The sequence below is a fragment of the Molothrus ater genome, chromosome 19 (genome assembly GCF_012460135.2).
Source record: "Molothrus ater isolate BHLD 08-10-18 breed brown headed cowbird chromosome 19, BPBGC_Mater_1.1, whole genome shotgun sequence".
Lineage (NCBI taxonomy): Eukaryota > Metazoa > Chordata > Aves > Passeriformes > Icteridae > Molothrus > Molothrus ater.
Genome location: NC_050496.2, coordinates 4767254 through 4795129, shown reverse-complemented (window position 1 = coordinate 4795129; position 27876 = coordinate 4767254). Strand labels below are relative to the sequence as shown.

General features: G+C 57.5%; 1 protein-coding gene across 4 annotated transcripts; it reads right to left on the bottom strand.

The window, feature by feature from the left end:
• Nucleotides 1–27: 27 nt before the first annotated feature.
• Nucleotides 28–27828, bottom strand: RNF157 (ring finger protein 157). 4 transcript variants are annotated; one of them, XM_036394558.2, is made up of 21 exons: nt 27625–27826; nt 22597–22715; nt 17491–17579; nt 16577–16723; nt 15930–16047; nt 15774–15840; nt 15575–15618; nt 15145–15192; nt 14798–14869; nt 13832–13991; nt 11831–11943; nt 10831–11069; nt 10627–10735; nt 10303–10414; nt 9669–9877; nt 9473–9538; nt 8993–9041; nt 7444–7554; nt 6769–6864; nt 2832–2872; nt 2292–2398 (listed from the first exon to the last, which is right to left on the bottom strand). In XM_036394558.2, exons 1-20 carry the CDS (start codon nt 27710–27712, stop codon nt 2832–2834), a joined length of 2097 nt encoding a protein of 698 aa, XP_036250451.1. In that variant the 5' UTR covers nt 27713–27826; the 3' UTR covers nt 2292–2398. The 4 variants fall into 4 exon arrangements, with proteins under 4 accessions (XP_036250449.1, XP_036250451.1, XP_036250452.1 ...); XM_036394559.2 differs by lacking the exon at nt 6769–6864 and having other exon boundaries at nt 27625–27824; XM_036394556.2 differs by lacking the exons at nt 2832–2872; nt 6769–6864 and having other exon boundaries at nt 28–2398; nt 27625–27825.
• Between the last annotated feature and the right edge of the window lie 48 nt (nt 27829–27876).

The window sequence follows — 27876 nt, the reverse complement described above, 5'->3', positions numbered from 1 at the left end:
CCCTGACCCCACAAAATGACTCTAGACATTTTGTCGACGTAAGATACCCTTTATTAAACATACTCTTAAAATCCAAAACATGCTCAAAGCAAAATCATAAGCAGCAATCTGGTTTCCTTCCTTAAATCCCTGACACGTGGGTCACTGGAACGAGGGGCTGTCACCTTCCACCCCGCGCTGCGCTGGCAGCTCCTGCCTGCCCCTCATCCCGCCTGGGTGGCCGAGGACGGCGCTGATGTCACTCGTGCCCAAATCCCGTCTCTCCTGTGCCACCCAGAGGATGGATTCCTTGCTCACAGCCAGGCAGCAGCGCTGCTCGGCCGCAGCCTCCTCCCGGCTCCTCTCCATGGCTCTGAGCGAGGGCAGCGCCTGCCCGCAGCCACCCGGTGCGTTTGTCTGGCTCCAGCAGCGCTGGGGACACCGCTCAGAGGAGACAGAAAACTCTCACGGTCTCTCCCAAGTCCTCCTTGCTCTGCTGGCAGCCACAAGCACAGCTGCAGCCTGTGCCAGGGTGCCAGGCCAGCTGTCCTTGTCCCCTTTGGAACCACGAGGAAGGTTGGGCTTTGGTAGATGAGGTGCCCCTGGAGCACCAGCCCGATTTTCTCTCCCCTGCCCATGCTGGAGCCTTAGGGAAGAGGTGGCTGCCGTGGTTTTCTCAGCTCAGCATGCCAGTGAACCTCCAAAGCTGCTCCTGTGTGCTGCCGTGGCTCCTTAGGGCTGGGTCACCCAGCATGTCCCCAAACGGGGCACAGGGCTTGTCCCCACCACTTGAGCCCTCCCTGCTCTTGCAGCTCCCACCTGGCATGCCACAGGATGGCGTTTTGGAGATGTCACCCCCTGACATCAAACACCCAGCCCTGGGTTCCCAGGGAGGAATTTGGGACCTGTTGAGCTTAGAGGAGACACAGCCAGCCCAGGGGAGAGAGCAGTGGGATGGCTGGTCCTGGCAGGACCCACATAGAGAAAGGCAGAGAAAACACCCCCAGCCCCCCAAAGGGCTCCATCCCTCTCTAGGAGCCACAGTCATCATCAGCACAATTTTTCTGCCATGGGGGTGGCACTGGGAACCTGCTTCCACCCTCCAGGGACCCTGCTGTCAGTGCAGGAGCATCTCTGTGCTAAGGTGGCTCTGAAATGCAGCTGTGTGAAAGAGGAGGAGGTGGCCTTTGCTGCCACAGCCATGTGACAAAACCAGGTGGGGAAAAGGGAGGCTCAGCTTCCCACCCTGGGCTGCCCCAAACAGCTCCAGAGCCTGCTGGATTGGGATGCAGGGTCTGATGCTGCTCCAAGTGATTTCTGACTGTGCCTGATGCTCTCTGGAGCGGAGCCTGGCCTCTGCCAGTGGCCCCACCAGGCCCCAAGGTCTGTGGCTTTATCCCTCCTGCTTTACTATCCCTGTGTGTCTGCCCTTGGAGCAAAATCCACTTATGCTGCCAGCCTAGTGCTGGCCAGAGGGATGGGGATGGAGATGGGGGCAGCCCCTACACCCTCATCCACCCCTTGCTACAAAGTGTTATGGGGAGGGCAGGACGGGGGGCATGGGGTGACACTTTTGGCACTTGTTCCAGAGAGAGGGCGCAGCCCAGAGCCCTGAGCTCACAGCAGGGTGGAAGACAGAGGATAAATTGTCAGTGCCCCAGGGGCTGGTGACTGGGCTGGGGGTGGTACCAGGCCTCCTGCCCACCCCTGCCACCTGCTCCGTGCCTCGGGGCCAGGCCCAGGAGCCCAGGTGCTGCTCAGGAGAGCAGAGGGAGGGGCAGCTATGGGGGCAGAGTTACTGCCAGTGCATGAATGGGGACATCCCATGGCATGGGGACAGCCCATGGCAGGGCAGGGGCATGGGGCAGCAAACCTGGTGGGGGGGGGTGACCCCCCATGAAAGTCAGCAGCTCATGCACCAAGGATGCCAATCCCAACACTCATCCTAGAGCCCACAGCCCTGAACAGTGTCCTCCCATTGTCCCCCACCCACCCACATCCCAGAACCCCTTGGTGAGGTGTCCCTGTCCCATCTGCTCCACACTTTGGAGGAGAGGAGGCTGGGGCTGTAAGATGATGGGGGGGGGCAGGAGGGGACCCCAGCCCGTCCCCATTGGAGCTGGAGAATGGGAAGGTGCCAGTGGGAGGCTCCAAAGTAACATGGCTTTCAGCCCCCACACAAAAGTCGAGGTTACCGTCTTTTCTTTTGAAAATCAGTCCTGGTACAGCCGAGGGGTGGCGGCGACGATGCCCAGGGTGCCCAGACACCAGGGTCCCTCTGGGTGGGCAGGGGGCTCCGTGCCCCCCCGAGGCTGAGCCCTCACACGGGCAGGGCGGGCTGCTGCCTGCTCCGGGGGGCCCGGGGGGCAGCGGGGCCAGGTCTGCTGCAGCCCCACGTTGTTGTTGGCTGCCTCTGGGCCTGGGGGGAGAAAATGGGGGTTAGGGGCTCCCAAAGCCCACGGGTGCACTGAGCTCGTTTTTCCACGGGGGGTGTGATTTATTCTCCCAAAGCGACACCCATCTCCCCAGCCCCCCGTGGGGTTCTGGCTGCAGTGACGACTGGGGGTGCCTGCACTTACCTCTCCAGGCTGGGGAGCCCCTAAAAACCCCAATTTCTCAGGAATGCTGAGGGCCAAACGGGAAGCACAGTGGCTGGGTTTAAATTACCTAAATGAAGGGGGCCACCCATGCCCGGTGAGAGGCCCCATGCGGGTGGGGCTGCAGGTCAGGCACCAAGGGATGTCCCCTGGCCTGGGCAGTGAGGGGGCCACCAGCAATGGTGACAACGCAGTGCCAACCCCCGGGGGGACGGGGCACGGGGCAGATGCAGCTCTGGGGTCTCATGGTCTCACCTATTCCTCAATGTTAATGGGGCAGGAGTCCGGCACGGCGGCTGCGTGGCAGGAGAGACCAGAAGGCACAAGGTGAAGGCGGGAGCGGCGGGGACAGGGGAGGGGACACGGGGACATGCACACGAGCAGCACAGGGGGTGACAGCGGGGCCTGGGGGGGTCTCATCCCCTGTGAACGGCTCTGGGAGGGGGCAGGGAGCTGCCACCAGGCACGGGGTGAGGGTCCCCATGCTGGAGCCCCCCGGGGTTTGGTGCCAAGGGGAACCGAGGGGTGACAGGGGTGACATGCTTGTGGTGCGGGGGCAGCTGGGTCCCCCATGCCTCCTCTCCAGCTGCAGGCTGCTGGGGCAGGGGGCTGGCAGAGCTCGGCCCGTGGCTTGTGTCCCACCACCAAACCCATCAGAGGCTGCGTGGTGCCCTTAGGAAGGGGGTGCACCCCTAAGGCAGCTTGGCTGCACCCTCCAGCGAGGTTAAACCCTGTGCCCAGGGCAGCTCTGAGCTGGAAGGACTGCGTGAGGCCATGCCAAGGCCAAGGGCTGAGGCTTTCTCAGAGGGGGAGCAACAAAATCCTGCTGCCTGCTGATTTATGGGAGGTGACAGCTGCCATTTCGAGTGGCTTTTCATGGCGAGCTCAGGCTGGAGAGCGAGGCATCTTAAGTCTGCAGATCCCGGAGGGAATGGATAATTAAACAGGACCACACGTACATGCACACGGAAATCCCATTAAGGGCTCGATATGGCCTGAGTCACTGCAGTGCGCCAGTGCAGGGACCCAGCTGTGCTCTGTGCGCCCTTGAGTGGGTGCTGAGGAGCAGGGCTGGGCCAGCAGGACATGGTCTGGCCCTGGAGCAGGGTATCAGCCCTGTGCCCACCCACCCCCTCCCCCTTGTGCTGCTGGAGGGGTCTCCCCTGCTGCCAGCAGCTGGCAGAGCTGCCCTGGGCAGATCAAAATCCATCCAAATCCATCCTGGTGAAACCCAAATCCATCCTGCTGAAACCCAGCTCCCAAATCCATCCTGGTGAAACCCAACCGGCTGGCCCAGCCCACTGCTCACAGCTCACAGCATCTGTGGCTTTAAACTAGCAGGAGCTCTCAGGGGGTTTCAGGTTTTCTACAGCAGCTCCCCAGCTCCCCCACCTCGGTGCCAGCCTTTCTGGCAGATGTCTTTCCCCAGTTTCTCTTTCCAAAGCTGTTTTTCCACCTGCCCCCAGCAGAGGCTGCAGCCAGGGGATGCTCTGAACCCTGGGGACAGCCCCTGCAACCCATGCTCCACAGGATCCACATAAGGACATAGATCTGTAGGTTTTAGTTAAACCTCATGTTCAAAAATCCCTGGGATGAGAACTTTTGCCTCCTCACAAAGCTCTTTCCCACCAGATTGAAATCTGCAGAGATTTCAAAAGAAGCTTTGAGGAACCACGTCCTGCACCTTCATCCATTACAGAGAGGACAAAAACATCATTATCGAATGCCACCAGCTTGGAGATTGTCCAAGAGACTTGATGGACTTGGAGATGTAGACTCTGAACACCACAGATCTCAAGGGCCAGGATGCAGCTGCCTTCCCTACAATCACTGAGTGGGGCTGTCATAAACTGGGTACAAGCCCTGAGAGATTTTATGAATGATACAGCCAAAACAAAACCACAAAACATGGAACACCCCCAGTCTGTCTCACCACGAGCCTAAAGGACTGTAAATTTAAAGACACAATACTGATCTTAACTCCTTGTGATATAGAAGCTGACTGTACTCTAGAGGGCTTAAGGGTGCCCAGCATACCCTCCACAACTGCTCCAAAAACTTCTCCAAGACTTATAAAATCAACTCTGAACATTTCAAGGTCAAGCTGGTTGAGCAACAACAAATATTGTTTAATCCTAGTCCTTAAAGAGATGCAGACCAATGTTCCTGCTATCCAACCAAAACATTCATCTTTTACAGGTACCTCCTCTGCTGGGTGGTTTTCCTGGCTAAACCAGAGGCTGTTACCCCACACATCTAACTGATATATTGGGAACTGGAATAGGAGTGTTGAACAATATCAGTCTTGAAACTCTGACTGATCAATTGGGTGCAACCATCAATTATTTGAACACTACAGATCAACCCTTAAGGTCTTCCTTATCTGCTCTTGGAAACACACAGTAATCAGCTTCAAATATCAAAAGTATCCAAATGCTAATGACCAGCTTGGCTGATGGTCTGGAAATTGCTCAAAGCAGTGTCTTCAGCACCCAGCTGTATTCCAGCTCAGTTGTGGTTACACTCCTGCAGTTCTGGGATAATCACTGAATGGGAAAAGGGACTTTTATTCATTGAAATTTGAAAAGGCATTTAAATTCTGGTGGTCTTCAATGAAATTTTCTTATGTCCCCATCACTAGTAAGGTCACAGTGTTTGCCTTAGCAACACAGAGTGTTTCTGTATGTACCAAGCACCAAATCGTGGTGGTGGGAATGGGATTAGATCCATTGGAGCTCTGAGCATGGGCTTTTAACAATCACACACATGCATGGCAAACCACTGATGTAGATTGTTGTGTGGTGAGAGAATGACAGGGGTTTATATGTGAAAGTAATATTCTGATAGCCTAAACAGTGGGTTTGGACACAGAACTGTGTCTATCATTTCGAAATGTCTCCTGATAATGACCCTGAATCCATCGCAGTGTCCATAGGATAAGGGGTGTGTGTCAAAGAACCCCTTGTGACAATTTAACAGTGGGTGACACAAAGATACAGCTTTGTAACCACTTGAATCCATGTATTTGTACGTGCACATATAGAGCAGAGTGTGACTTCAGCTACTCCTACCAAAAACTGCACCAAAATGTACGTTAGATGTGTTATATGACATTTTGTCTAAAACCCCTGCTGGAATGGATTGTTAAAAATTGGTTGCAAACTGCTGGAACATCCTGATCTACACAAACTGGTACAACAGCTCAAAAAGGAAAGTCAGAAAACAATGATCACTGTCCATTATTATGTGGAAAAAATGCCTTGTATCCTACAGTGAAGGAAAAGGGATGGAGAACACCATGTCTGCCATTCCCAGGGACCACGGAGAGCCCCAAAGCCCCCACTCTGCACCTCCTCTCCCTCTGCTTTTCCCCACATGTGCCAAGGCTGGATCACCCCTCTCATGCAGCACAGCTGGTGCTGAGGGCTGCAGCTGCTGGACACATGGACAGGTGTGGTGGCCAAAGGATGGAGAGGGCATCCTTGGCTGGGCTCAGCCCAGGGACCAGCTCCTGCATGCCAGCCCAGTGCACACCTCACAGCAGAGCAAGAATTTGACCCTGTGCTGGAGCCATCTGGGCTGCAAAGCTCCCCCTTCCTCATCCTCCCCCCAGCACAACCAAGAGGGATGCAGTCAAGGATGGCTTTGGCTGCTGCCACAGCCAGGGGATGCTTTGCCAGGCCCTCCAGCAAAGCAGAGGTGCTGCTGGGACACCCCCAGCTCCCTCCCCAGCCCCCCCAGGCCAGCAGGACTCAGCCAGTGCTGACAGAGGGTGATGGAGAGGACACAGGGCTTGTGTGTTCCTCCCCAAGAGCCTCAGCCATGTTTCTCCAGCACAGAAACCACCAGGAACAGGCAAGGCAGCAGGAGAGGAGGCTTTCCCAAAGGAGCAGAGGAAAAGAAAGGATTTCTCCTCCCTCCAGTGGGTTTCACCCACCCTCTTGGCTCTCCAGCACCTGCTGCAGGTCTGGGACCTGCCACAAAGTCAGCTGAAGGGGCAAGGCACAGGCAGAGCTGCTTTCAGCTTGTCCACAAATGTATTGACTGAGACCCCATGGAGGGTGTTGTTTTGGCTTTTTGGCTCGTTTCCCCACACACAGGCTGAGGAAGAAGAGCCTGCAGGGCTGGGCAGGGTCCCCAGCCCACTGCCCCCTTCCACACAGGGGCCAGGGGTGTTCAATACATTTGTCACCTTTGGGCAACTCTGGGCAGGGAAGGGGCACAAGCGTGGGTGGAGGAAACCGTGTTGGCACAGAGCGAACATGAACTTTCACACAGACGGAGGAGCCTGGGGGGAAGGAAGAAAAGAAAGGGATGGAGAGAGGCTGGGAGGAAATAAAAGTGGAAGGAGGGTGGGGGAGAAAGCATGAAGAAATGGGAAAGATGGATGAATGCTGGGGCTCTGTAGAAAGATGACCTGGTGGACACACCCCATCTCCCTGAACTTGGGAGGCTGCACAGCTGGACTGCCTGTGGATCACACCCCGACACAAAATACTGCTGTGCCCACCACAAGCCTGTACCAGGCTACAGCTGTGCCACACAACACCTTCCTAAGGAGAACTGGTGCCTCCTGGGGTGCCAGCAGCCCCCTGGCCAAGGGACAGAGAATCCCAGCAAAGCAAGTCTGCAGCTGCCGGGGGACATCCCAGTCTGGACAGGCCACCCTGACCCATGGGTGGTGACATGGCTGGTGCTCAGCCCCACAGAGGGATGGCTGGAGGGGTGCAGTGAGGACAACCTGGCAGGAATGGTGGGAATGATGGTGATGGGAGAGGAGGGATGGATGCAAAGGGCTGGGGGGATGCAGGGAAGAGTGGAACTGTCCCCCCCACCCCAAGTTCATGTTCAGCAGACGGCCACTCACCAGGTAAGCAGGCCTCAGAGCACAGTTTATTGTCCAGCGCTCTCACGTGTGCGATGCCCATGTCATTGTTATTGTCACAGCTCAGACCGAGGAAAGCGCCTGTCCTCGGGCCTGGAAGGGAGTTAAGGCAGTTACCGCCGCGGCCGCCTTTGGCACTGGGGGTGGGACTGCTGGGGCTTTTCCTCTCCCCTCCCCAGCCTCTTTCAAAACAAAAAAATGACACAGGAACGATGCACCGGGGTGGGAGCGGGTGAAGAGTGGACAATAAGGCCTGGGCACGGCCCCGGCTGCTCCTCTCCTCGCAGCAGCCGCATCGGAACAGCAACAATGTGGGCATGAGCATGAACCTGCCCAGGGTTCAGCCAGACCTTCCCTCTGGCACAGCCAGGCTGTGGTGGCACCCATCACCTCCTGCAGGAGCCTCTCCAGCACCAGCGGTGCAGTGAGAGCTGCGTGGATGCCAGCAAGAGGCAGTAGCTGGATGCGTGGGGCAAAAGAAGCCATAGCCAAGCTTTTGCAGGGGCATGGAGGCTTTTGGGGATGAGGGAGGGAACTCTGCTTCTTAGCATCGCTTCTACAAGAGATCAGCCTCCAGGGTCTTACCTGCATCCATCAGATGCAGGTGACTGAACCTCAGGAGGGATGTTCCCAAATGTGCCAGCAGCCCTGCTGAGAACAGGTGCAGGACTGTGTCCTAAGGAGAGAGGCCATCCTGCTCCCAGAGCTGTTGGGATGCCCATGGATGTCCACCACAGCCTCTGGTTCTCCTATGTGTTATACTTGAGTCTCCCCATCAGCACGAGCCTCTCTGCAGGTCAGAGGCCATGATTTGGGGATGGGTGTTCCATGGGTGTTCCTGCTTTCCAGCTTGGCTGAGCATCCAGGGTGGACGGGGAAATAGTTTTGTTGTATTTTTGTTAAAAAGAGACTTGGAAATGTGGGAGGGGGCACACTGTTGGCCTCCCTGTTGCCCAAAAGCAATCCAGGGCAGTTGGTGGCCAATGGCATGGAGGTGACCACCTCTTTCCCTCTCTCCTTGGCTGCCTGAGCTCAAGGGAGAAGGTGAGAGGAGCCCTCAATGTGCATGTGTTGATTTGCAAAAGCACATTGAAGACAGGCCAAAGAAAGTGAGGAAAGCATCCCAGAGGGAACAGCTCTGCAGCCCCTTCCTATGGGAATCAGCCCAGACACTGATTTCTACAGGGAGAGTCTCAGAGATCTGAGAAAAGACCTTGGTGAGGGAAAAAAACCACACAGAGAAGCCTCTTTCCCATTTGGCTCCTTGGAAAAACCAATGGGTCCTGCTCCATGGAAGAACCAGCCACGGCCTGCTCATGTCCCACACTGAGCCCTCTGGTCCCCATGGCTGCCTGGCTCCCCCACCCACTGGTGCTCAGCCCCCGTGGGTGTCCCCGATGTTCCTCTGACTCCAGGGTCCCCCAGGGCTCTCCCTGATGTCAGTGGGGGAGCTGGGGACAGCACAGCACCTCCCACTCACGGTGACAGTGAGCTGAAAGTGAGGGGACAACCACGACCCAGGGCCTTTTACCGTCTTCCTGTGTGGGAGAGGCGTCCTCGTCCTCCAGCACATCGTTGCCCTGTGGCACAGCGAGAGGCAGCGAGTGTTAGCCCAGGGCTGTGCCAGGGGCTGCTCCCAGGTCCCTCTGGGGGAACATCCCTGGCCCTGGTGGGACACAGCCCCACTGCCCCATCCATCCCCAGGGCAGCCCACAGGGACATGGATGCGTGGGCAGCACATTGCCCAGCCCAGCCCTGGGGGAACGTGGTGCCACTGCCCAGCTTCCCCCTTCATGGGCACAGCTGGGATCCCCCCAGAGTGCAGGGTGACACCACAGCTCCCAGTATGGGCACAGCTGGGATCCCCCCACAGCTCCCAGTATGGGCACAGCTGGGATCCCCCACGCTGCCAGGTGACACCACAGCTCCCAACTCTGGGCACCACTGGGATCCCCCCACAGTGCCAGGTGACACCACAGCTCCCAGTCCCCTGGGGGATGGTTCTGGTTACCTCAGCATCGCGCTCCTCGGCAGAGATGCTGACAAAATTCAGATCTGGGGACTCCACAGGTGTTGACTGTAGGAGAAGATGGGAAAGATGGAAGGAAAAGAAAAATAAAATCTGATGCCAGTGGTTTTGGAGGAGGAGTTAGATCCCATGGGGGAGCTCTCCAAGCTGGGCTCCACCAACAGCCCCCAGTCCCCACCTCTCCATCAGAGGCTGTGGCGCTCGCGGCCGCGGGTGAGGGGAGCATGTCCCCCTCCTCTTCCTCCTCCTCCTCCTCTTCCTCCTCCGTGCCAGGGGCGATGTAGGAGCCAGACATGGAGGACACGGTGTCGGTGCTGAGCTGGGAGTGCTGGCTCTGGGAGGAGGCCATGGACATGACGGACTGAGCCAGGCTGCTGCTCACGGGCTCTGGGGGAGAGCAGGGGCTGAGGGGGCCGCTGGACCCCCCCACCCACGGGTGGGAGTCATGGCACAGCACCCACTAATGGAACAGGGGCTAATGAGGAGGAGTGGGGTGCAGAGGAAGGACTGGCTGCACACCACGGAGATGTGATGAGTGCAAAGCTGCCAGCAGCAGGTCCCTAGGGCTCACAGCACCCTGGTTTTGGGTCTACAGGGTGACAAAACAGGCATGATCAGTGTCCCTGTGATTCCCATCTCCAGGTGTACAGGTGACAAAGCAGAGGTGACACCCTGGGGCTCCATCCAATGTCCATGGCAGGGTAAGAAGGGCCATGCCACCCCTCTTTGCATCCCCCCACAGTGTGACAGTCCTGAGATCACCATGCCACTCTCCTGCCCTGCCAGCACCTATGAGCCCCTCCCTGCTGTACCTTCTGGGGACGAGATGGTGGAGGACAGGGGTGTCCCAGTGCACGAGGACTGGTCGATGGCTCCTGATGATGACAGGGTGAGGTTTTCACTCTCTGGGGTTGCACCACATTCCTGGAAGAGGAGCCCATGGGAAGGATGGGATGGGGGATATTCAGCATGGATGGCCCATCTCCTCCAGGCATTCTCATGGATGGAGGAAGAGCCAGGAGGGGCAACTCCAGCCAGTCCCTCTGATCCCAAGCCTCCCCCTAGCCTGCTGCCCCCCCAGTGCCTCAACTCCTTACCAGCAGCAAGGAGTTACACTGATTTTGGACAGTGCTCACCTCCTCATGCCGGGCCGGGGATCTCCTCCTGGCCACCCTCAGCTCTGACTCAGTGCACGACTTCTCATCCTCCTCTTCAGGCAGGATGGAGGAGTTCTGTGAGATGGACCTGGCCAGAGGGGCAAAGCAGAAGGTTTCACCCCTGCCCCCATCCCCCAGACCCCCTGAGCCCCCCCAGCCTCCCATACCCACCCCAGGACTCACTTGGAGATGCTTTTCTTCAGCTTGAGCCCCACGGGGCCGCAGTCGGGCAGGCGCTCGAGGGGTGCCAGGGCCCTCAGGGGGGGCAGGGGGCCCTCGCTGCCGTAGGAGGGCAGGGTCCCCACGCCAGGGGGGTCCCCCAGGGCTCGCAGGGGCAGCGCGGCCGGCGACGGCGTCAGGGGCCCATTGAGGGCCTCCAGCAGGGAAACCACCTCGTAACCCGGCGGGATGTGCTCCGAGGACTGCGGGGAGCATTGTCAGGACATACGTTAGGAAAAATCCTTTTGACAGGGTTTTTTCTCCTGAGAAGCTGAGAGGCCTCAGAAACGAAATGTAAACAGTAATTATCTCCTGCTGTGGAATGCAACAGGTGCATCTTTGATTGCTCTCATGTGGTTGTTTTTAATTAATGGCCAATCCCAGTCCAGGTGTTTTGGACTCTCTGGTCTGTCACAAGATTTTATTATCATTCCATTCTTTTTCTTTGCTAGCCTTCTGATGAATTCCTTTCTTCTATCCTTTTAGTATAGTTTTAATATATCATTTTCTTTTAATATAATATATATATCATAAAGTAATAAATAAGCCTTCTGAAACATGGAGTCAAGATCCTCATCTCTTCCCTCATCCTGGGACCCCTGCGAACACCACCAGCTTTGGTGACCCCAAGTGAGGAACATTCCCACAGAGGATCATGGGGTGAGGATGTGAGAATCCTTCCTGGGCCATTTTGCTGATCCCCTCATTCCCAGTGGGATCAAAATGCCCCAGGAAGAAGCTCAAACCTAGAGAATGGACACTCAGCCAAAAAGCTTTTTCCTCTTTCTTTTTTTTTTTTTTTTTTTTTTTGTTTTTTGTTTTTTGTAATATCAACCCTGCATTTTTGCAAGATGAATTTGCAATAAATAAATAATCAAACCCTCTTCTTCAGAGACACACGGATGCCCAAACCTCCCCACGCTGGTGGGAGAGGCCAGGGTCCCACCTTCAGCCTGGCACTGACCGAGTGCTCCTCGGAGTCCGAGGTCTGCGCGGCGATGATGGGGTTGAAGCTGGTGGGCGAGAGTGGGCCCAGCTTTTTCCTCATGGCTCGGATTTGAAGCAAGGCTCGGAAAGCTGGGGCAGCAGGGGAAAAAGGGAGGGGTGAAAACCAGGCATTGAAAGGAGACCTGTCAAAAAATGACACCCCATTTCCCAAGGGGGGCATCCAGTGGGGCTAAAGGAACTGCAGGGCTCGAGGGCGGGAGATGCTGGTCCATTGCTAGGGCACTGGTTGGGCAGCACCTCCAGTGCTGTGTCCAGTTCTGGGCCCTCACTTTAGGAAGGACACTGAGACACTTGAGCACGTCCAGAGGAGGCAACGAGGCTGGTGAGGGGCTTGGAACACAAACCCTGTGAGGAACCCCTGAGGGAGCTGGGGGTGCTCAGCCTGGAGCAAAGGAGACTCAGGGCTGCCCCCATCACTCTCACAGCTCCTGAAAGGTGCCTGTGCTCAGCTGGGGCTGGGCTCTTTCTCCAGCAGCACTGACAGAACCAGAGCACACAGCCTCAAGCTGCACCAAGGGAAATACAGGTTGGATATTAGGACAAAGTTTTTCACAGAAAGGGTGATAAAGTTCTGGAATGGCTGCCCGGGGAGGTGGTGGAATCACCATCCCTGGGTGTGTTTAACAAAGCCTGGATGTGGCACTGGGTGCCAGGGTTTAGTTGAGCTGTTGGGGCTGGGTTGGACTCAGTGATCTTGAAGGTCTCTTCCAACCCAGTGATTCTCTGAATTCTGTGAAAAATGACACCCTGTTTCCCAAGAGGGGCATCCCTAGTGGGGCTACAGGGACTGCAGAGCTCAGAGCTCAAGGAGGGGAGATGCCAGCCCATTCCTAGAGTTGCCAGCCCGTTCCCAGAGATCCCAGCCCGTTCCTAAAGATGCCAGCCCGTTCCTAGAGACACCAGCCCATTTTTAGAGACACCAGCCCTTTCGTAGAGATCCCAGCCCGTTCCCAGAGCTGCCAGTCCATTTCCCTAGATCCCAGCCTGTTTCCCTAGATCCCACCCCACTCCCCTAGATCCCAGCCCGTTTCCCCAGATCCCAGCCCATTCCCCAGAACCCAGCCCGTTTCCCCAGATTCCAGCCCGTTTCCCCAGATCCCAGCCCATTCCCCAGATCCCAGCCCATTTCCCCGGATCCCAGCCCGTTCCCCTGGATCCCAGTCCGTTCCCCCGGATCCCAGCCCGTTCCCCAGATCCCAGCCCATTTCCCCGGATCCCAGCCCATTCCCCAGATTCCAGCCCATTCCCCGGATCCCAGCCCGTTTCCCCAGATTCCAGCCCATTCCCCTGGATTCCAGCCCGTTTCCCCAGATTCCAGCCCATTCCCCAGATTCCAGCCCATTCCCCGGATCCCAGCCCGTTTCCCCGGATCCCAGCCCATTCCCCAGATCCCAGCCCGTTCCCCCGGATCCCAGCCCGTTCCCCCGGATCCCAGCCCGTTCCCCTGGATCCCAGCCCGTTCCCCCGGATCCCAGCCCGTTCCCCCGGATCCCAGCCCGTTCCCCCGGATCCCAGCCCGTTTCCCCGGATCCCAGCCCATTCCCCAGATTCCAGCCCATTCCCCGGATCCCAGCCCGTTCCCCCGGATCGCAGCCCGTTCCCCCGGATCCCAGCCCGTTCCCCCGGATCGCAGCCCGTTCCCCCGGATCCCAGCCCATTCCCCGGATCCCAGCCCGTTCCCCCGGATCGCAGCCCGTTCCCCCGGATCCCAGCCCGTTCCCCCGGATCGCAGCCCGTTCCCCCGGATCCCAGCCCATTCCCCGGATCCCAGCCCGTTCCCCCGGATCGCAGCCCGTTCCCCCGGATCGCAGCCCGTTTCCCCAGATTCCAGCCCATTCCCCTGGATTCCAGCCCGTTCCCCAGATCCTAGCCCGTTCCCCGGATCGCAGCCCGTTTCCCCGGATCCCAGCCCGTTCCCCCGGATCGCAGCCCGTTCCCAGCCCTCTCCCCGCCTCACGCAGCCGGCAGATGGGGCAGTTGTTGGCCTGGTAGCGCAGGGTGTCGGCGCAGGTGTTGCACAGGCAGAGGTGGCGGCAGGGCAGGATCAGCGTGTCCCGCACGTCCGACAGGCACACCACGCACTCGGCGCTGTTATCGCTCACCTCGTCCTCGGCCACCTGCCCAGGGCACAGAGGGACCTGCTCGGCCTCGGGGGTCCCCAGCCCGTGCTCTAAAACACTGGCTGGGTGCTCAGAGAGAGCTCTGCCTGTGTCCATGGGCTGCCTGCTCTGGAAATGACCCCCTGGGATCTCATTCCTCTCCTCCAGGAGGCTGGGAGATGAGGCCAAAGGAAACAGAAACCCACATTTTCACCCCAATTTTTACATATTAGAGCAGAGCATAATGTTGCCCTGTTCTTCTAAGTTCTTCTAAGCCTTCTGATGTTTACATTCTTGTAATGAACCTTCTCACACACTTTATATAAATAATTATTGTTTTACATTCTTTTCTAGAAGAGGAGTAATTTGCTGGACTGTTGGTTTGTCCAGTGTCATTGGAGAGGTGGCACTTTCATCCTCCAATCCTCCACTGTCACTTTTAAAAGTCTATAAATGTTGAAGTCAGAAAATAAACTTCCCTTCTTTTTACCTTGGAGTTTCCAGCCTGTGTGTCATTTTATTTCATGTCCTCTAACAGCATAAGGCACATCCCATACTTTAAGCCCCATGCTCCCCATCCATCCCACGCCTTGAACCCCATGCTCCCCATCTAAGCCATCTCCCTTCCCCCAAGGAACCACTAAGGATGGGGGAAAAGCTCAGTCCTTCAATGCCAACACAAAATGTCCCCAGCCAGCACCAGCTCTGTGCTGTGCTGCAAACTCTTGCCCTGAGCACGTTTCAGTGGCCAGGCCTATGCTAGGGGAGGGGAAGAAGGGATGAGGGAAGGCCCTGGGGTGCAGGCAGGGGGTGCAGGCACACACCTTGGAGTCCTGCGTGTTGTACTTGTTCTCAATGCCGTAGATCTCCTGCAGGAGGTAGCTCACACCATCCACCTGCAATCCCATGGGCAAGGGGTGAGCAGCACAGACACCTTGGGCTCCCAAACCCCTGCTTGGGCCAGTCCTCCTCCCACCAGCATCCAGGGGCTCTCTTTGCATTGATAACCTTGAAATTGCAATCCCTGGGAGGCAGGGGAGTGCAATTTCAAGGTTATCAATGCAAAAGGCTGGGAGAGCCTTGGGGCTTTTGGGGCTCCCCAAAACCCCTCAGTGCCTCCCCTGCAGGGTTGGCAGGGACACCTGCACCTCAGGGACACCTCAGCACTCACCACTTGCTTCTGCTTGAGGGGCTTCACGCAGAAGGTGCCATCACTGTGCTGGAGGGAGGAAAGAGCACATGGGTGAGCACTCCTGGGCTGCTGTGCTGGAGCACCCACCCACCCTGTGGCTGTCACTGCTCCCTCCCTGCTCCCAACAAGCCCATTTTGCAGGAATTCTGGCTTTTCCTGACAGCCCAGCACCAGGTAGCTGTGGCAGGTCACACACACTGCAAAGCTTGTTGGAGGAAGGAAGATGGAGTTGAGCCCAAATGCCTTAGAAGTGGGTGCTTAAAATGAGGGAACAGTCCCAGGATTTGAGGAGCAGCCCAAAATATCCCAGCCCAGCAGCACCATCCCGATTCCCAGGGATTCTCCAGGCTCTTGTACCTGGTGGGTGATGGAGGCAGGGGGAGGGGGATGGCCCCAGCTTGGCACTTACCTTCTCAAAGGTGGCCAGCAGCACGTGGCAGTGCCCACTGTGCTCTGCAAGACACAAAGGAGCACTCAGGGCCTGGGGATGTGCAGGGGGACAGGCAGAGCCACAGCAGCAGTGAGGAAAAGCAGGAGGCTCTGCCCAGCTGGCATCACAATGCCAGCAAACCAGGAAAAGCCATCCCAGCAAGGAATGCCCTCCTCACCCTCTCCTTCATCCACCACTGCCTGCACCACCATGGGATAAACCTCGCGGTCCAGGTCGAAGCCCAGCTGGAGAGAGACAGGGGAGGCTCGGTGAGATGGAGAAGAGCTGAGCCTTCCTCCCACCTCCATCTGCACGGGATGAAGTCAGGACCCACCTCCTCCTCGCTCCACTCGGACGGGTCGATGGTGTGGGAGGGCACACAGAACTGCTGGCACACCCCCCGCTTGTAGTGCACCGTCTCTGACTGCAGGCTGTTGTCCCTGGGGGTGTAGCTGTGCCATGGAGACAGGACAGGGTCAGGGCACCTCGGGTGTCCCCACACCCCTCCTGCTCTCCCCAGAGCACAGAGATGCCAGGAAAATGGGAGAGGGAGGGTGTCTGTCACTCCTCCCCTCCCAGATGCCTCTTGGGGCTGAGGTGAGAACTCTAAAATGAGCTAAAATAATCCACAGGGTAAAATAAACACAGCACAGGAGGGGACAGGGACAACTCCACAGCCAGCCTGGAGGGGTTTGGGAGGGAGAATTATTTCCCCATGCCTCCATTATGATCTGAAGGTAAAAAGAGGGGGCAGGATGTGACAGGGAGGGAGGTGGCAGAGCATGGCAAGGATGTGGTGGTGGCACCTGGGGGAAACAAGGAGCCCCCTCCAATCTCAGCACCACCTCAGCTGTTTCCTGTCCTGAAGAGGAAAGATGCTCAGGGGGAGGCTCCATGTCCATCAGGCAGGGACACACACCAGGCTTGGGGGGACACAGGCCAGGCTGGGGAGGTGACACAGGCCTGTTTGGGGTCCCTCACCTCGCCACCCCGTTGTGGAATTCCTCAGTGGCCTGGTAGTAGATGGTTATGGCCACACGGGCGTCCGTGTCGAAGGTGAACTCCACGTTGTAGTGCACCTTGGCTTTGCTCACTTCTTCCCCCGGGGTCTTCACCTCCTCCGAGCACCTGGGGAGCACAGAGGGTCCAGGAGTTGGGCTTTGGGGTGCTCCAGGACTAATCCCCTCGGCACCAAAAGGGGCTGCTGCCCTCCATCAGGGGACACTGAGGCACAACAAGAGCGCCGGGCACGCCCAAGGTCGCGCCTGCAGGCTGGGAAGCGCCGCAGACAGATTTGAGCCCTAATCCCGCATCCCCCGGCCCTGCCGCAATCCCCAGCCTCCCTCCAGCAAAGCCTTTGGAAGGTGGGGGAGGAAGAAGAAGCAAAGCACTTCAAAGGCAGCGCTAAAATCCTTTAATCCTGCGGCACTGCCTGTACTGGCATGCGGGAATGAGAGGGGAAGGGCAGGAGCTCATCCTCTATCGTGCGGGAATGAGAGCAGGGGAAGGGCAGGGGCTCATCCTCCATCCTGAATGAGAGCAGCCCCGGGACAGGAGGGGAAGGCAGAGGCTCATCCTCCATCCTGCTGGAATGAGAGCAGCCCCGGGACAGGAGGGGAAGGACAGAGGCTCATCCTCCATCCTGCTGGAATGAGAGCGGCCCCGGGACAAGAGGGGAAGGACAGAGGCTCATCCTCCATCCCGCTGGAATGAGAGCAGCCCCGGGACAGGAGGGGAAGGCAGAGGCTCATCCTCCATCCCGCTGGAATGAGAGCAGCCCCGGGACAGGAGGGGAAGGACAGAGGCTCATCCTCCATCCCGCTGGAATGAGAGCAGCCCCGTGCCCGCATCGCTGGGAGCGCCCAGCAGGACCCTCCCTGCCCGCGGGGACTCACTTGACGAGGCGCAGGGTGTCCTTGCGGATGTTGATTAAACTCCTGAGGGTCTTCACGGGTTCCTGAGGAGGTGGAGCAGCATAAGGGAACTAGGACGAGAGAGACACCGCTGAAGGCAGAGCACACGGGGGCACTGCCGTGGCTCTGGGCCCCTCAGTGACCCCAACGCCCTACAGAGGGAATTGGGGTGGCCTGGGCATCCTGATGGGTGCTGAGCACCTGGAACCCCTGCTGGCACTTGGGTACCAGGCAGCACAATGACAGGGACATCCCTTCACAAACAGCCCAGGACAGCAGGGACAGTTTCACTGGGGAGGGGACACAGAGGGGCTGCTCCTTGTCCCTTTGGCTGGAGGCTGAAGGGGATGGGGGGCACAGGGCAGCAGCTGCTGATGGATTTTTATGCTGCTGGATGAGGCTGGGCAGAGCTGAGGCTCCCTCCCTGCCCACCAGCCAAGAAAAAAACAGGCACAAGTGTCCCTGTTTCCTCCCTGTGGTGGATGGGATTTTGGGTGGTGGAATCCTGCCAGCCCCGTGCCCAGAGCAGAGAGCCAGCAAAGTGTCTGGGCAGGAGCAGGCAGGTGGCAGCATCCCTCCTCCAAGGTGACATTGTCCTTCCCAGTCCTTTCTGTGCACTTGACAGGGGCTACAGGGCTCCTGGGGAGAGGGGACACAGGGGCACCATGGGGACACCCTCTCTGTGGCACTGCAGTCACCCAGAGGAGACTGAGGGCAGTGGGGAAGGGGTGCAGGAGCCACCTCCCCCTCTCCATCTCCATCTCCCAGGTAGGTTTAGCTGCAGGAGGGATCAGCCCTGACTAAGGCCCAGCTTGCTGGCAAGCTGCCACCATGTGCCAAAGGACAGCCAGAGGCAGGAGGGTGTCAGGTACCATCAGGGATGGCAGATGGTCCAAGAGTCTCAACTGCTGCCTTTGGAGAGGGAATAGTGTCCCACTGTCCCTCACCAGGGCACCCACTGCACCTCAGTACCGAGGGGACAAGGGCAGGTGGCCCTTGGGGATGCCCTGCAGGAGCTCAGCTGCCCATTTCCCATGTCCCATGTCCCATGTTCCTGGTGCTCTCACATGGGACCGCCATCATCACCTAAGCTGTCCCCAAAGCCATCACCACCTTTCCTGTCCCCAAAGCCATCCCCACCTTTCCTGTGCCCAAAGCCCTGCAGAGCAGGGATGGCACTGGGGGACCCGTGCTGGCTCAGAGGGACAGGCTGGGACAGGCAGCTGCAGAGTCCCCCAGTGCAGGCACAGCTCTGTCCCATCCCTGCTCCACCATCCCACAGCTCTGATCCCACAGGTGCCACTGAAGGCAGACTAAAGCCTGGGCTGGGCACAGCATGGCTGATGGCATCAGAGGCTTTGGACATGAATTGCCAGCACTGTGGAACTGCCTCCCACTGCTCTCACCCTCTGCAGGAGGGGAAAAGGGCAGCAGAGTCATTAAACTGCTGTTAACGAACTTTTGTATGAGTCACTAAACGTGCACCTGCAGAACTGAGCACCTGCAGAGTCACCCATTGCAGCTGGAGGGGAGAGAGTGGGAACATGCTCCAGGCTGAAGCTGAGCCTGTCATGACAGGTTGTGCCATGTCGTGATACATCCCCTGCTATTCAAACTAATGCAGTCACCCAAAATTGCTCGTTTGCACCACTCAAACCATACCCAAACCAGCCCATGGGTGCACCCCCCCTCCTGCTGCAGCAGCCAGGGGTGGGTGACAGAGGAGGGAAGGGGGGTGACAGGGGCTGTGGGGCTGGGCAGGATGGGGAAGTGCCACAGGCAAATTGTGCTCTGCAGAAACCACTTCGGGCTCTTTCACTCCCACGTGTGAAAAGCACTTTTTGGGGGTGGTTGGATTTCTTTTTAAATTGAATTTTACAAGCCAGATTTTGCATGTCAGAAAGGGACTCTTCAGAGGACGTTTTGCATCTCCTCACTTTCAATCAAGCTGAAACACAACAGAAAAAACTGGGTAACGGTTGTGGTGCAGTTAAGAATGTCATCCACGTGCCTATAGCAACATTTGGTGCAGACCAGCTTTTGCTGAAGTGAAATAAAAACCACCCTCAAAAGTCTGTCTTGGGGTTTTTCTACAAACAAACCCCAGCAGCTTTGCGTGGGCAGGGAAACCCAGTGGCACATTTCAACAGTTCCTGGCTTCCCCTGTGCTCCCTGAGTGCCTCCAGCAGCTGCTCTGCTCCTCAGCCCCTGCATGGTGGCAGCTACTTAAACCTGCAACGCCCTTCCCAGCCCCTTGGGAACCTGTTCCCAGCTGGAAAATCCAGATTATCATGTACCCATGGAGGGGAGAGCCTGCACAGCCTCTGGCTGCCCTGCACATCCCTGTGGCAGCAGCGCTGTTCATAGCTCAGACAAACTGCTCTGCTCACAGAGCACTTGGGACACAATTCTTCCAAGATCATCTGGTCCTTGATCCCCAAGGAACCCAAAACTGATCCTCCACCAAAAAGTAGTGGCCATCTTTAATGTTTCCAGCCCCACCAGGGCTCTCCCAGAAGGTCAGAAAGCAAAAATATCACAAAGAAGCATCCGGCTAGCACTTGGAGGCAGCATCAGAGAGACCCAAGTGTTGCCTGGACACAGGCTGGGACCAGAACCAACACAGATCCCCCAGCTCCTCCCTGAGCCCCCAAAATTGGCCTGAGTCAAAGTGCAGCCCCAGAACTGCCCCTGCTCCCCAGGAAAATGGGATCTTGGATCTTGGTCACAGCTCTGCAGCCCAGAGCCATCGGTAATTAAACCGGAGCAGGACAATTTAGCTCGTGATGCTGGATTAATTCTCTCTGCTGTTTCCAAGCTGTTCCTTTGCCTTCCCTGCTGCTCTGCTGACATGGGAACTGCTCACTGGGCAGTTTAGAGCCTTTTACTGTAATCAAGAGGATTTCTCAACACTCGCTGCTGGAAGAGACCCTGAGTGCTGACGTCTCATTTTCAGGGAAGCGCAGAGGAGGGAGGGAAAGGCTCTGCCTTTGGCCCCCACTGTTCCTGGGCTTTGTGGGTGCTCCTGACCATGGCTCTGCCTGGATCCCTGCTCTGGCACAGCCCAGGGCTGGACACTTCCCTGCTGAAGGACCACAAGATGCTGCCAAAGCACTACCAAAGCCAGTTCCAAGGAGGAAACAGGAACTTTACTGGCAGCAGGCAATGCTTGAGAGCTGGGCCAAAGCACCAGGCAAGTTTATCTCAACTTAACAGAAAAGCTTTGGTGACTTTTAAGTCCTCGCCCTGAATCTTTTGAATATTTAACCCCCCAAACTCCTCCAGTCAGTGCTGATGAGTTGTCCCACTGCTGAGAGGCACCTGGATGAGGGGGGACATCACTCCCAGCCTGAGCTCCTGCTCTCATTTCCTCCCTTTCCAAAGGCAGCAAGCACAAAAGCCATCTCCAGGAGCCTGGAGTGTAGGGACCCCCTCCAGCCAGGTTCCCTTGTGCCCTGAGACCAGCTGGAGCTGGCAGCACCCAGCAGTGCAAAACCCATCCACGCCCCTCCCAGCCCCAACCTACCCCCAGTCTTTTCACTATTTATTTTATTTATTTATTTATTTATTTATTTATTTATTTATTTATTTATTTATTTATTTATTTATTTTATTTTATTTCTTCCCATTCCTTGTTAGAGCTTGGGGAGTAATTTCAGCTGCTCCTGTCCAAGCTGCTCTACTCCCCTGAACCACACCAGGGCCTCTGTGTTGTGTGCCCTCCTGTCTGGGATATGGCTCCTGGATGAGATGGGGAAGGCAAGAGAAAACTCAGCTCTTGGAGAGGGAATGAGAAAGAAGTTGGATTAAATCAGCCCAATTCCCCTTCACCACCAGTCCTGGATAGGAGACAGGCTGCAGCAGTGTGAAAAATGCATATTTTATGATTGGCTTTTTGCAAATATTAAAATGAATATTATATGTGTTGTGTTAGAAAGTAATGCTGTATTAATTCTCTTAAGTACTGTGTTAAATATAGTTTTAGGTTATAAAGAATGTTAAAATAGAAACGATGCTATGTAGGATACTTTTTTTAAAGAAAGGACTCACAGTGAGATAGCAGCCACAAGACATCTAAATCTTTCAGAGAAAAAAAATTTATTGCTCCATTATCAGGAGAAACGAACTTCTTCCTGCCTTGAAGGCGCTGTTAGGATTCAGAGGAAGAAGTTGATGATGACCAGACAGAATCCTGTGTTTGAATGGAATTTATACATCATGTGTGAAGTGTATGAATATGCAACAGGCTGAAGTTTTTAAGGGTTAATCCTTTGTTAATGTGGGTCCTTTTTTCGGGCTCGTGCTGCCCAGAAAAAGGTACCTGGACATCTGTAACTCTTTGTATTTATTGTCTCATATTGTCCTAATTCAATTTGTCCAAATTATTATTACTCTAATTGTATTACTATTTTTATAACCATTTTATTACTATTAAACTTTTAAAATTTTAAAAACAAGTGATTGGCGTTTTTCACAAGCAGGAACCCAGCCCTTGTATGAGCCATCCGAGAATCCACTCCAGGTGGGCTTGGCAGGCTCTGCCCATGGAGGGGACACCCAGCAGTGTGTCCTGCACATCCCCTGTCACACTCAGCCTGTCCCACCCCTCCCCTGTCACACTCAGCCTGTCCCACCCCCCATGTCACACTCAGCCTGTCCCACCCATCCCCTGTCACACTCAGCCTGTCCCACCCCCCGTCACACACAGCCTGTCCTGCACATCCCCTGTCACACTCAGCCTGTCCCACCCATCCCCTGTCACACTCAGCCTGTCCCACCCCCCCGTCACACACAGCCTGTCCTGCACATCCCCTGTCACACTCAGCCTGTCCCACCCGCCCTGTCACACTCAGCCTGTCCCACCCATCCCCTGTCACACTCAGCCTGTCCTGCACATCCCCTGTCACACTCAGCCTGTCCTGCACACCCCCCATGTCACACTCAGCCTGTCCCACCCATCCCCGTCACACTCAGCCTGTCCCACCCATCCCCTGTCACACTCAGCCTGTCCCACCCCTCCCCTGTCACACTCAGCCTGTCCCGGGTCGGACTGGGCCGTGCCGGTGCCCGGTTCCCCCCGGTACCCACCACCACGGGCCGGTTGCCCAGGAAGTTGAGGTCGCTGTTCTCGCCGAACAGGTACCCCTCGGGGTGCGTGGAGTCGAACTTCTCCCCGCCCATGATGAAGTGGTTGGCGAAGTAACTCCCTGAAACGAGAGCACAGCGAGCGCCTAAGCCGAGGGGAGCGGCACCAAGCCACCGGATCGATGGCTCGGAGGTGACTTTGTGCCCAGGGTCACCTTGCTGGGAGCCTTTGTGGTTGAGCTCACACACTGAGGCTGCCGAGGACCACGGTCCCTGCCTGCCCTCCCCTCCTCCGGCATCCCACCCGCTCCAGCGCCACGCTCCGAGCCGGGATGGGGAGAGGCGCAGGGCTCCAGCCCTCGGGGCTGCTCCATCCCTGGGATTTAACAGCGCCTGCTCCCCTTTCCCAGTCTGGGAAACCCCTGCGAGCCCCAGCACGGCCTGAGCCACCCAAGGTCACCCTGACCTTCAGCCATCCCCGCCCTGGCAGGAGTGGATGGATCCTGGTGAGGAGGGAGAGGAGATGGCCCCTGGGGCAGCAGAGCAGCGCTAATCCTGGCCATAAACAGCAGCTCATGCCCCGAAGGGGGCAGGAGAGGCAGGGGCACAGCCTGACCTGCAGAGAGCCCCGGAGGAGCCGGGCTGGCTCCCACATCCTGGGGATGCTGCCGGGAAGGGCAGCCCGGAGCCAGATACAGTCCAGGGCTGCTCCTGCCCTGATGGCACAGACCTCGTGTGCCACCCAGGGCAGTGTGTCCCCAGCCAGACACTGCCCAGGCTGGCTGCAGCTGACACCAGGAGCGTGGGCAGAGCACAACTGACCCGAGTTCTGTCAGTTCTCAGCCTGCAGCCTTCCCTAGGAAGGGCTCACCTTTGCCAGGCAGGATTTTGGGGTCCTGTAGACCCTCCAGGAGGCCAGCACCTGCCCTGCAGAGTGCTCCACGTTGCCCTGGGTTCTTTCTTCCAGAGTTCCTTCTTCCCTCACAGAGCCAAAACACCGGAATGTCCCAGCCCCGAGCTGGGAGCAGCCCCCAGGTCAGGCACTTCTCCACTCCAGGGGAGTTTCCTCCCAGCCCAGCCAGGAGACAACTGGTGCCTGCTCCTTGTCTGTGAGAGCTGGGCTGTGTGGGGAAAGCATGTTGTGGCACAGAAACTGGCCAGGCAGGAGGGCTGGGACTTGAGGTGGCAAAAAAGGGAAAGGGAAAGGTGGACAGGGATGGGGCAGCAGCAAGGGGTGAGCAGAGGCACCAGGAGTCAGTCAGATATGGACAGTGTCCTGCATCCTGGCAGGGATGCCACAGGGGCAGGGTTTAGCTTATAAAAACCCCAAACCCATCAGCACAGATCCATCTGCACCCCCGTGGGGGACACCCCAAAACCAAACATTTGGGGACCACAGATAAAGGAGCTTAAACCTGGGCTGCAGCTCTGCAATCAGCTTCCAACAGAGGCAGGGCCTGTCCAGGGCTGGATCAGGTTTTAATCCTGCACTGAAACCCAAAAGGGAGCCCCAAGCCCAAGGGCAGGAGTAGGGGGGATGTAACTCTGGGCCAGGAGGGAGGAGTGGGGTCACACAGCTCTGCCCCAGCCCCGTGGCACAGCCATGCCTGGATGCAGCCAGCCCCTGAGCAAACGTCGACCATCAATTATTGATGCCTGCTGCTTTCAGGTCCCATTTTCCATCTACATAATTTATAGGCAGCTCGCCTGGAAGGACTCGGCCAGGTGGAAAAAAAAAGCCTCAAGAGCAAAGTGCCTTCAGAGCTGCCTGCAACAGCACAACCAGGGGAGAACGGGGCCATCCAGAGCTCTTCCTGACACTGACTTGGAGCAAGAGCAGGAGATGGCAAAAAAATTACATTTAAACATGGAGAAAAGCCACCCCAGCAGTGAGGAAAAGCTGGAAAATAGAGCACAGGCTCTCTGATTTGCCCAGCCAGGGTTTAGTGTGTGCTGGGGGCTCCCACAGGATGGGCAGAGCAGGTGAGGACCACGCTGCCATCACCCAGTCTCCCTGCCAGGGGTTGGGAGCATCCCTGGCTGCTGCAGGCTCCCAGCACATCCCCCAGAGGCTACAACTCCCTCTTGAGAGCAGAGGCAGAACCAGCCCTGTGCTCCCTCCCAGGAAGGGTCCTCCTTGCTGCTAAACAAGAGGCTTGAGTGGTGCCAGGCTTTTCCAGGGAAGCAGCAGCACAGGAAAGCCCAGGGCATGGGCAGGAGCCTGTCAGTGACTCCCTGGACATGGCTGGGGGGCAGGGAAGCACCTTCCCAGCCACAGCCACCTTATCATGGGCTGACTGTAAATCCAACGCCCACTCCCAGGGAAGGAGAGCCTGTCAAGGACAGCCACATCTCAGGAAGGGCTGCACAGAGCAGCTGCTGGAAAGGAGGAATAAACCCCAATTGCCTCAGGCTCCTGGCAAAAAAAATGTCTGTGTGTCCTGCACATCTGCTGGCACCAGCACACACCTGGCAGCAGCTGTCAGCTCCTTTTCCCCATGAGTGGCAGCGATGCCACCTTGTCCAGCTGACAGAGAAGGGTGAGGACCCTCGTGTGTGACAGGTCCTGCACTGTGCCCCAGTCACCACTGCCCTGCTGGGCTCTGGTACTGCAGCCTTTGTCTCTCCAAAGCTGCTAAACCAGAAAAGCTCATTCCCAGCTCATCCACACACCCCTGGTGAGGGAAGCACAGGTTTGCACAGCCTGCAGCCAGCCCAGACAGTGGCATGGCTTGGTGCTGGCACAGGGACACCCTGCGGCCACGGGTGCCAGCACAGGGTGCTGGGATGGGCTGGGTAAAGGCTCTGGGTGCTTCTGCCCCTGGGCAGCCCATTATTTAATTCTGTGCTCTAAAGCAGGCAGCCAGAGCCAGCAGCAGCCAGAGCTGAGGACAAACCCTGCCATGGCACTGCTGTGTCAGCCCTCGGCTGCCACGGCTCTGCCACCCCCTGGGCTTGTGCCCCACGACTGGGGGGCACTGCTGCAGGAATCCTTGTGCTCCTGCCCTGCTCACAGCCCCATGTGCCCCAGGGGAGTTCGGTGCCAGCCTCAGCTGGGGACAGGGGCTGAAAGCTGGGGACTTGCCCCAAAAGCCAGGCCAGTAGCCAGGCAGTGAGCTCCATCTACAGCCCCCACTGGCTCTGCCTCCCAGAGGCAGCCACGGAAGTAAATCTCAGCCTTTGTTTCAAAAATTATGGTTTAACCCCAAAATTATGGTTTAACTAATCCTGTTGACACTGTCTGGAGGGGATGGGACCCCCAGGATGCGGAGATGCTAAACAGGGACCAGACACAGCTGTGCTATTCCCACAGGCTGCACTGGCCATCCTGAGAGAGCCCAACAGCCAAAGCCACATCCACAGAGAGAGGAAAATGCCCCAAGGTCCCTTGAGATTCCCCTCCAGGACCACATTTCCAAGCCAGTGGCTGTTTCCAGGTGGCTTTTGAGGTGAGGGAAGCGCTGCTGCCACAGCAGAATCAGCTCCTCTGCCCGGCACATCCTCCCTCAGCTGCCGGCAGCGCTGGAGGCAAATCCCATCGGATTAAAGGCAAACCAGCCATAATCTCCCAGGGTCACCAGCCTGCCCTTGTCCCTGTGCAGATGGCTGTGTCACTGGGCACGTCCTGCCCTTCTCCCAGGGACCCTGGGCAGCAGCAGGACATCCCCCCCAGAGCCAGCAGTGGGACCAGGCCAGCTGAGCACAGCCAGGAGCCCCAGGCTCCCCCTGAAAGCTGGAGGTGAGCATCAGCCTGGTGACCTCTGCAGCTGAGATGAGCTTGCAAGTGCTCAGCTGGGTGCACTTGCACCCTCCACCCTTTCGTATCCAGATATTTCAAGATCCCCTTAATAAGACAGGGTCCCAAGGGAAAAACTTGTAATGCACAGAGACACCGACCCTACAAAGAGCAATCCCGTGGATGGGCTGGTCCAGCCTCACCTGGCATCAAAGTGACAGAGGCCTTGAAACCACGTAAAAAGGGGAGCTGGGGGAGCCCTGCAGGAGGCCAGGCTGTCAAGGATCAGCCATCTCCAGCCAGCTGTGCAACCTATTTTAGATTAAAATTAAAAAAAAAAAAAAGGCAAGCACAGCTTTGCAGGACAAGCACAGGGTTTGTGTTGGCTGTAATTCTTGCTAAGGAGGTCTTTAGTTGTAATTAGTGAATAATTTGCCACAGCACTAACGATCTGAGCGTTTACCTTATCCTATTAACTACCAAAATAGTTACCTATTAGTAATATTCAGTGCTGCAAGGATCCTGTGCAGTCTCCTCGCACGCACACACGGTGCTCCGGGGCATCACCCACCGGGGCCGGTATTTTTGCGGCTCTGAAGCGCTGCTCACCCGAGGGCTGGACCCCATCACCCCTCCCTCCCCCTCGGACATCCGCTCAGCCCGGCCCTTGCAGGGAAAAGTGAGGCACGGAGGGGAGGAACGGATTTTCCAAGGTCACGCACAAGGTTTGAGCCAGGGCCGGATTGGGGAGCGGGAGATGAATCACAGCGAGCCTCGAGGAGCGGAGAGGAGCCGGGAAGGCTCCCCAGGGCAGGGGCTGGGGTGCTACGATGGGGCAGAGCCCTGGGAAGGAGGGATCCCCTCCAATCCCTCCCACCCCAGCCTCCCTCATCCTCCCGGGAATTTAAACCCAGGATTTTCCCGAGCAGCCAGCACCGGAGTAACCGGCTATAAAAAGCAACTCCGGAGCCCGGTGCCGCAGACCACGGCTACAGAAATAATCATGACAATAATGTCATTAAGTCGCGTCAACTCAGCCAAGTTTGGGAAGCGGGGTGTACGGGCAGAGGGGCTCCTGGAGAGGGGGGACCCCCATCCCTCCGCGCCGAACTCACGCAGGGTGCCCGCACCAGACCCAGATTTTCAGGGTGCCCCCCCCCGTGCGTCAGGGTTTGTTTTGGGGTGCGCAGGGTCACCCCGCCCGGAGCAAGGTCGTGCCCGGTGCCTGCCCGACTCGCTCCCCTCTTTCCCTCCCCACCGGCGGCACCGGGACCCGAGACACCCCGGGGGCTCACCGGATTTCGGGGGGTATCTGTAGACGGAATTAGCGGGGATATCCACTTCCTCCACCCCTGCGTTCTGCCGGCTGGTCAGAGCCCCCATGGCCGGGCCGGGCTCAGCGGCCGGGGGGCGCCGGGGACTCCTCCCGCCCGGGACCGGGACGGGGGCCGGGAGCGGGGCTGGCGGCGGCCCCCGCCCGCAGCATCCTCCGCTCGCTCCGCTCTGCGCCGCGCCCGGCGCCGCCTCCGCGGCACCGCGGGGCTGCG

Excerpts from the sequence above, each read along its gene's own strand:
- RNF157 (XM_054516878.1), bottom strand. The coding sequence starts at position 27,712 with ATGGGGGCTCTGACCAGCCGGCAGAACGCAGGGGTGGAGGAAGTGGAT. Across the intron at positions 15,841-15,929 it reads CCGAGTGGAGCGAGGAGGAG|CTGGGCTTCGACCTGGACCG; the intron begins GTGGGTCCTGAC and ends GTCTCTCTCCAG. Across the intron at positions 9,539-9,668 it reads CCACAGCCTCTGATGGAGAG|TCAACACCTGTGGAGTCCCC; the intron begins GTGGGGACTGGG and ends CTTCTCCTACAG.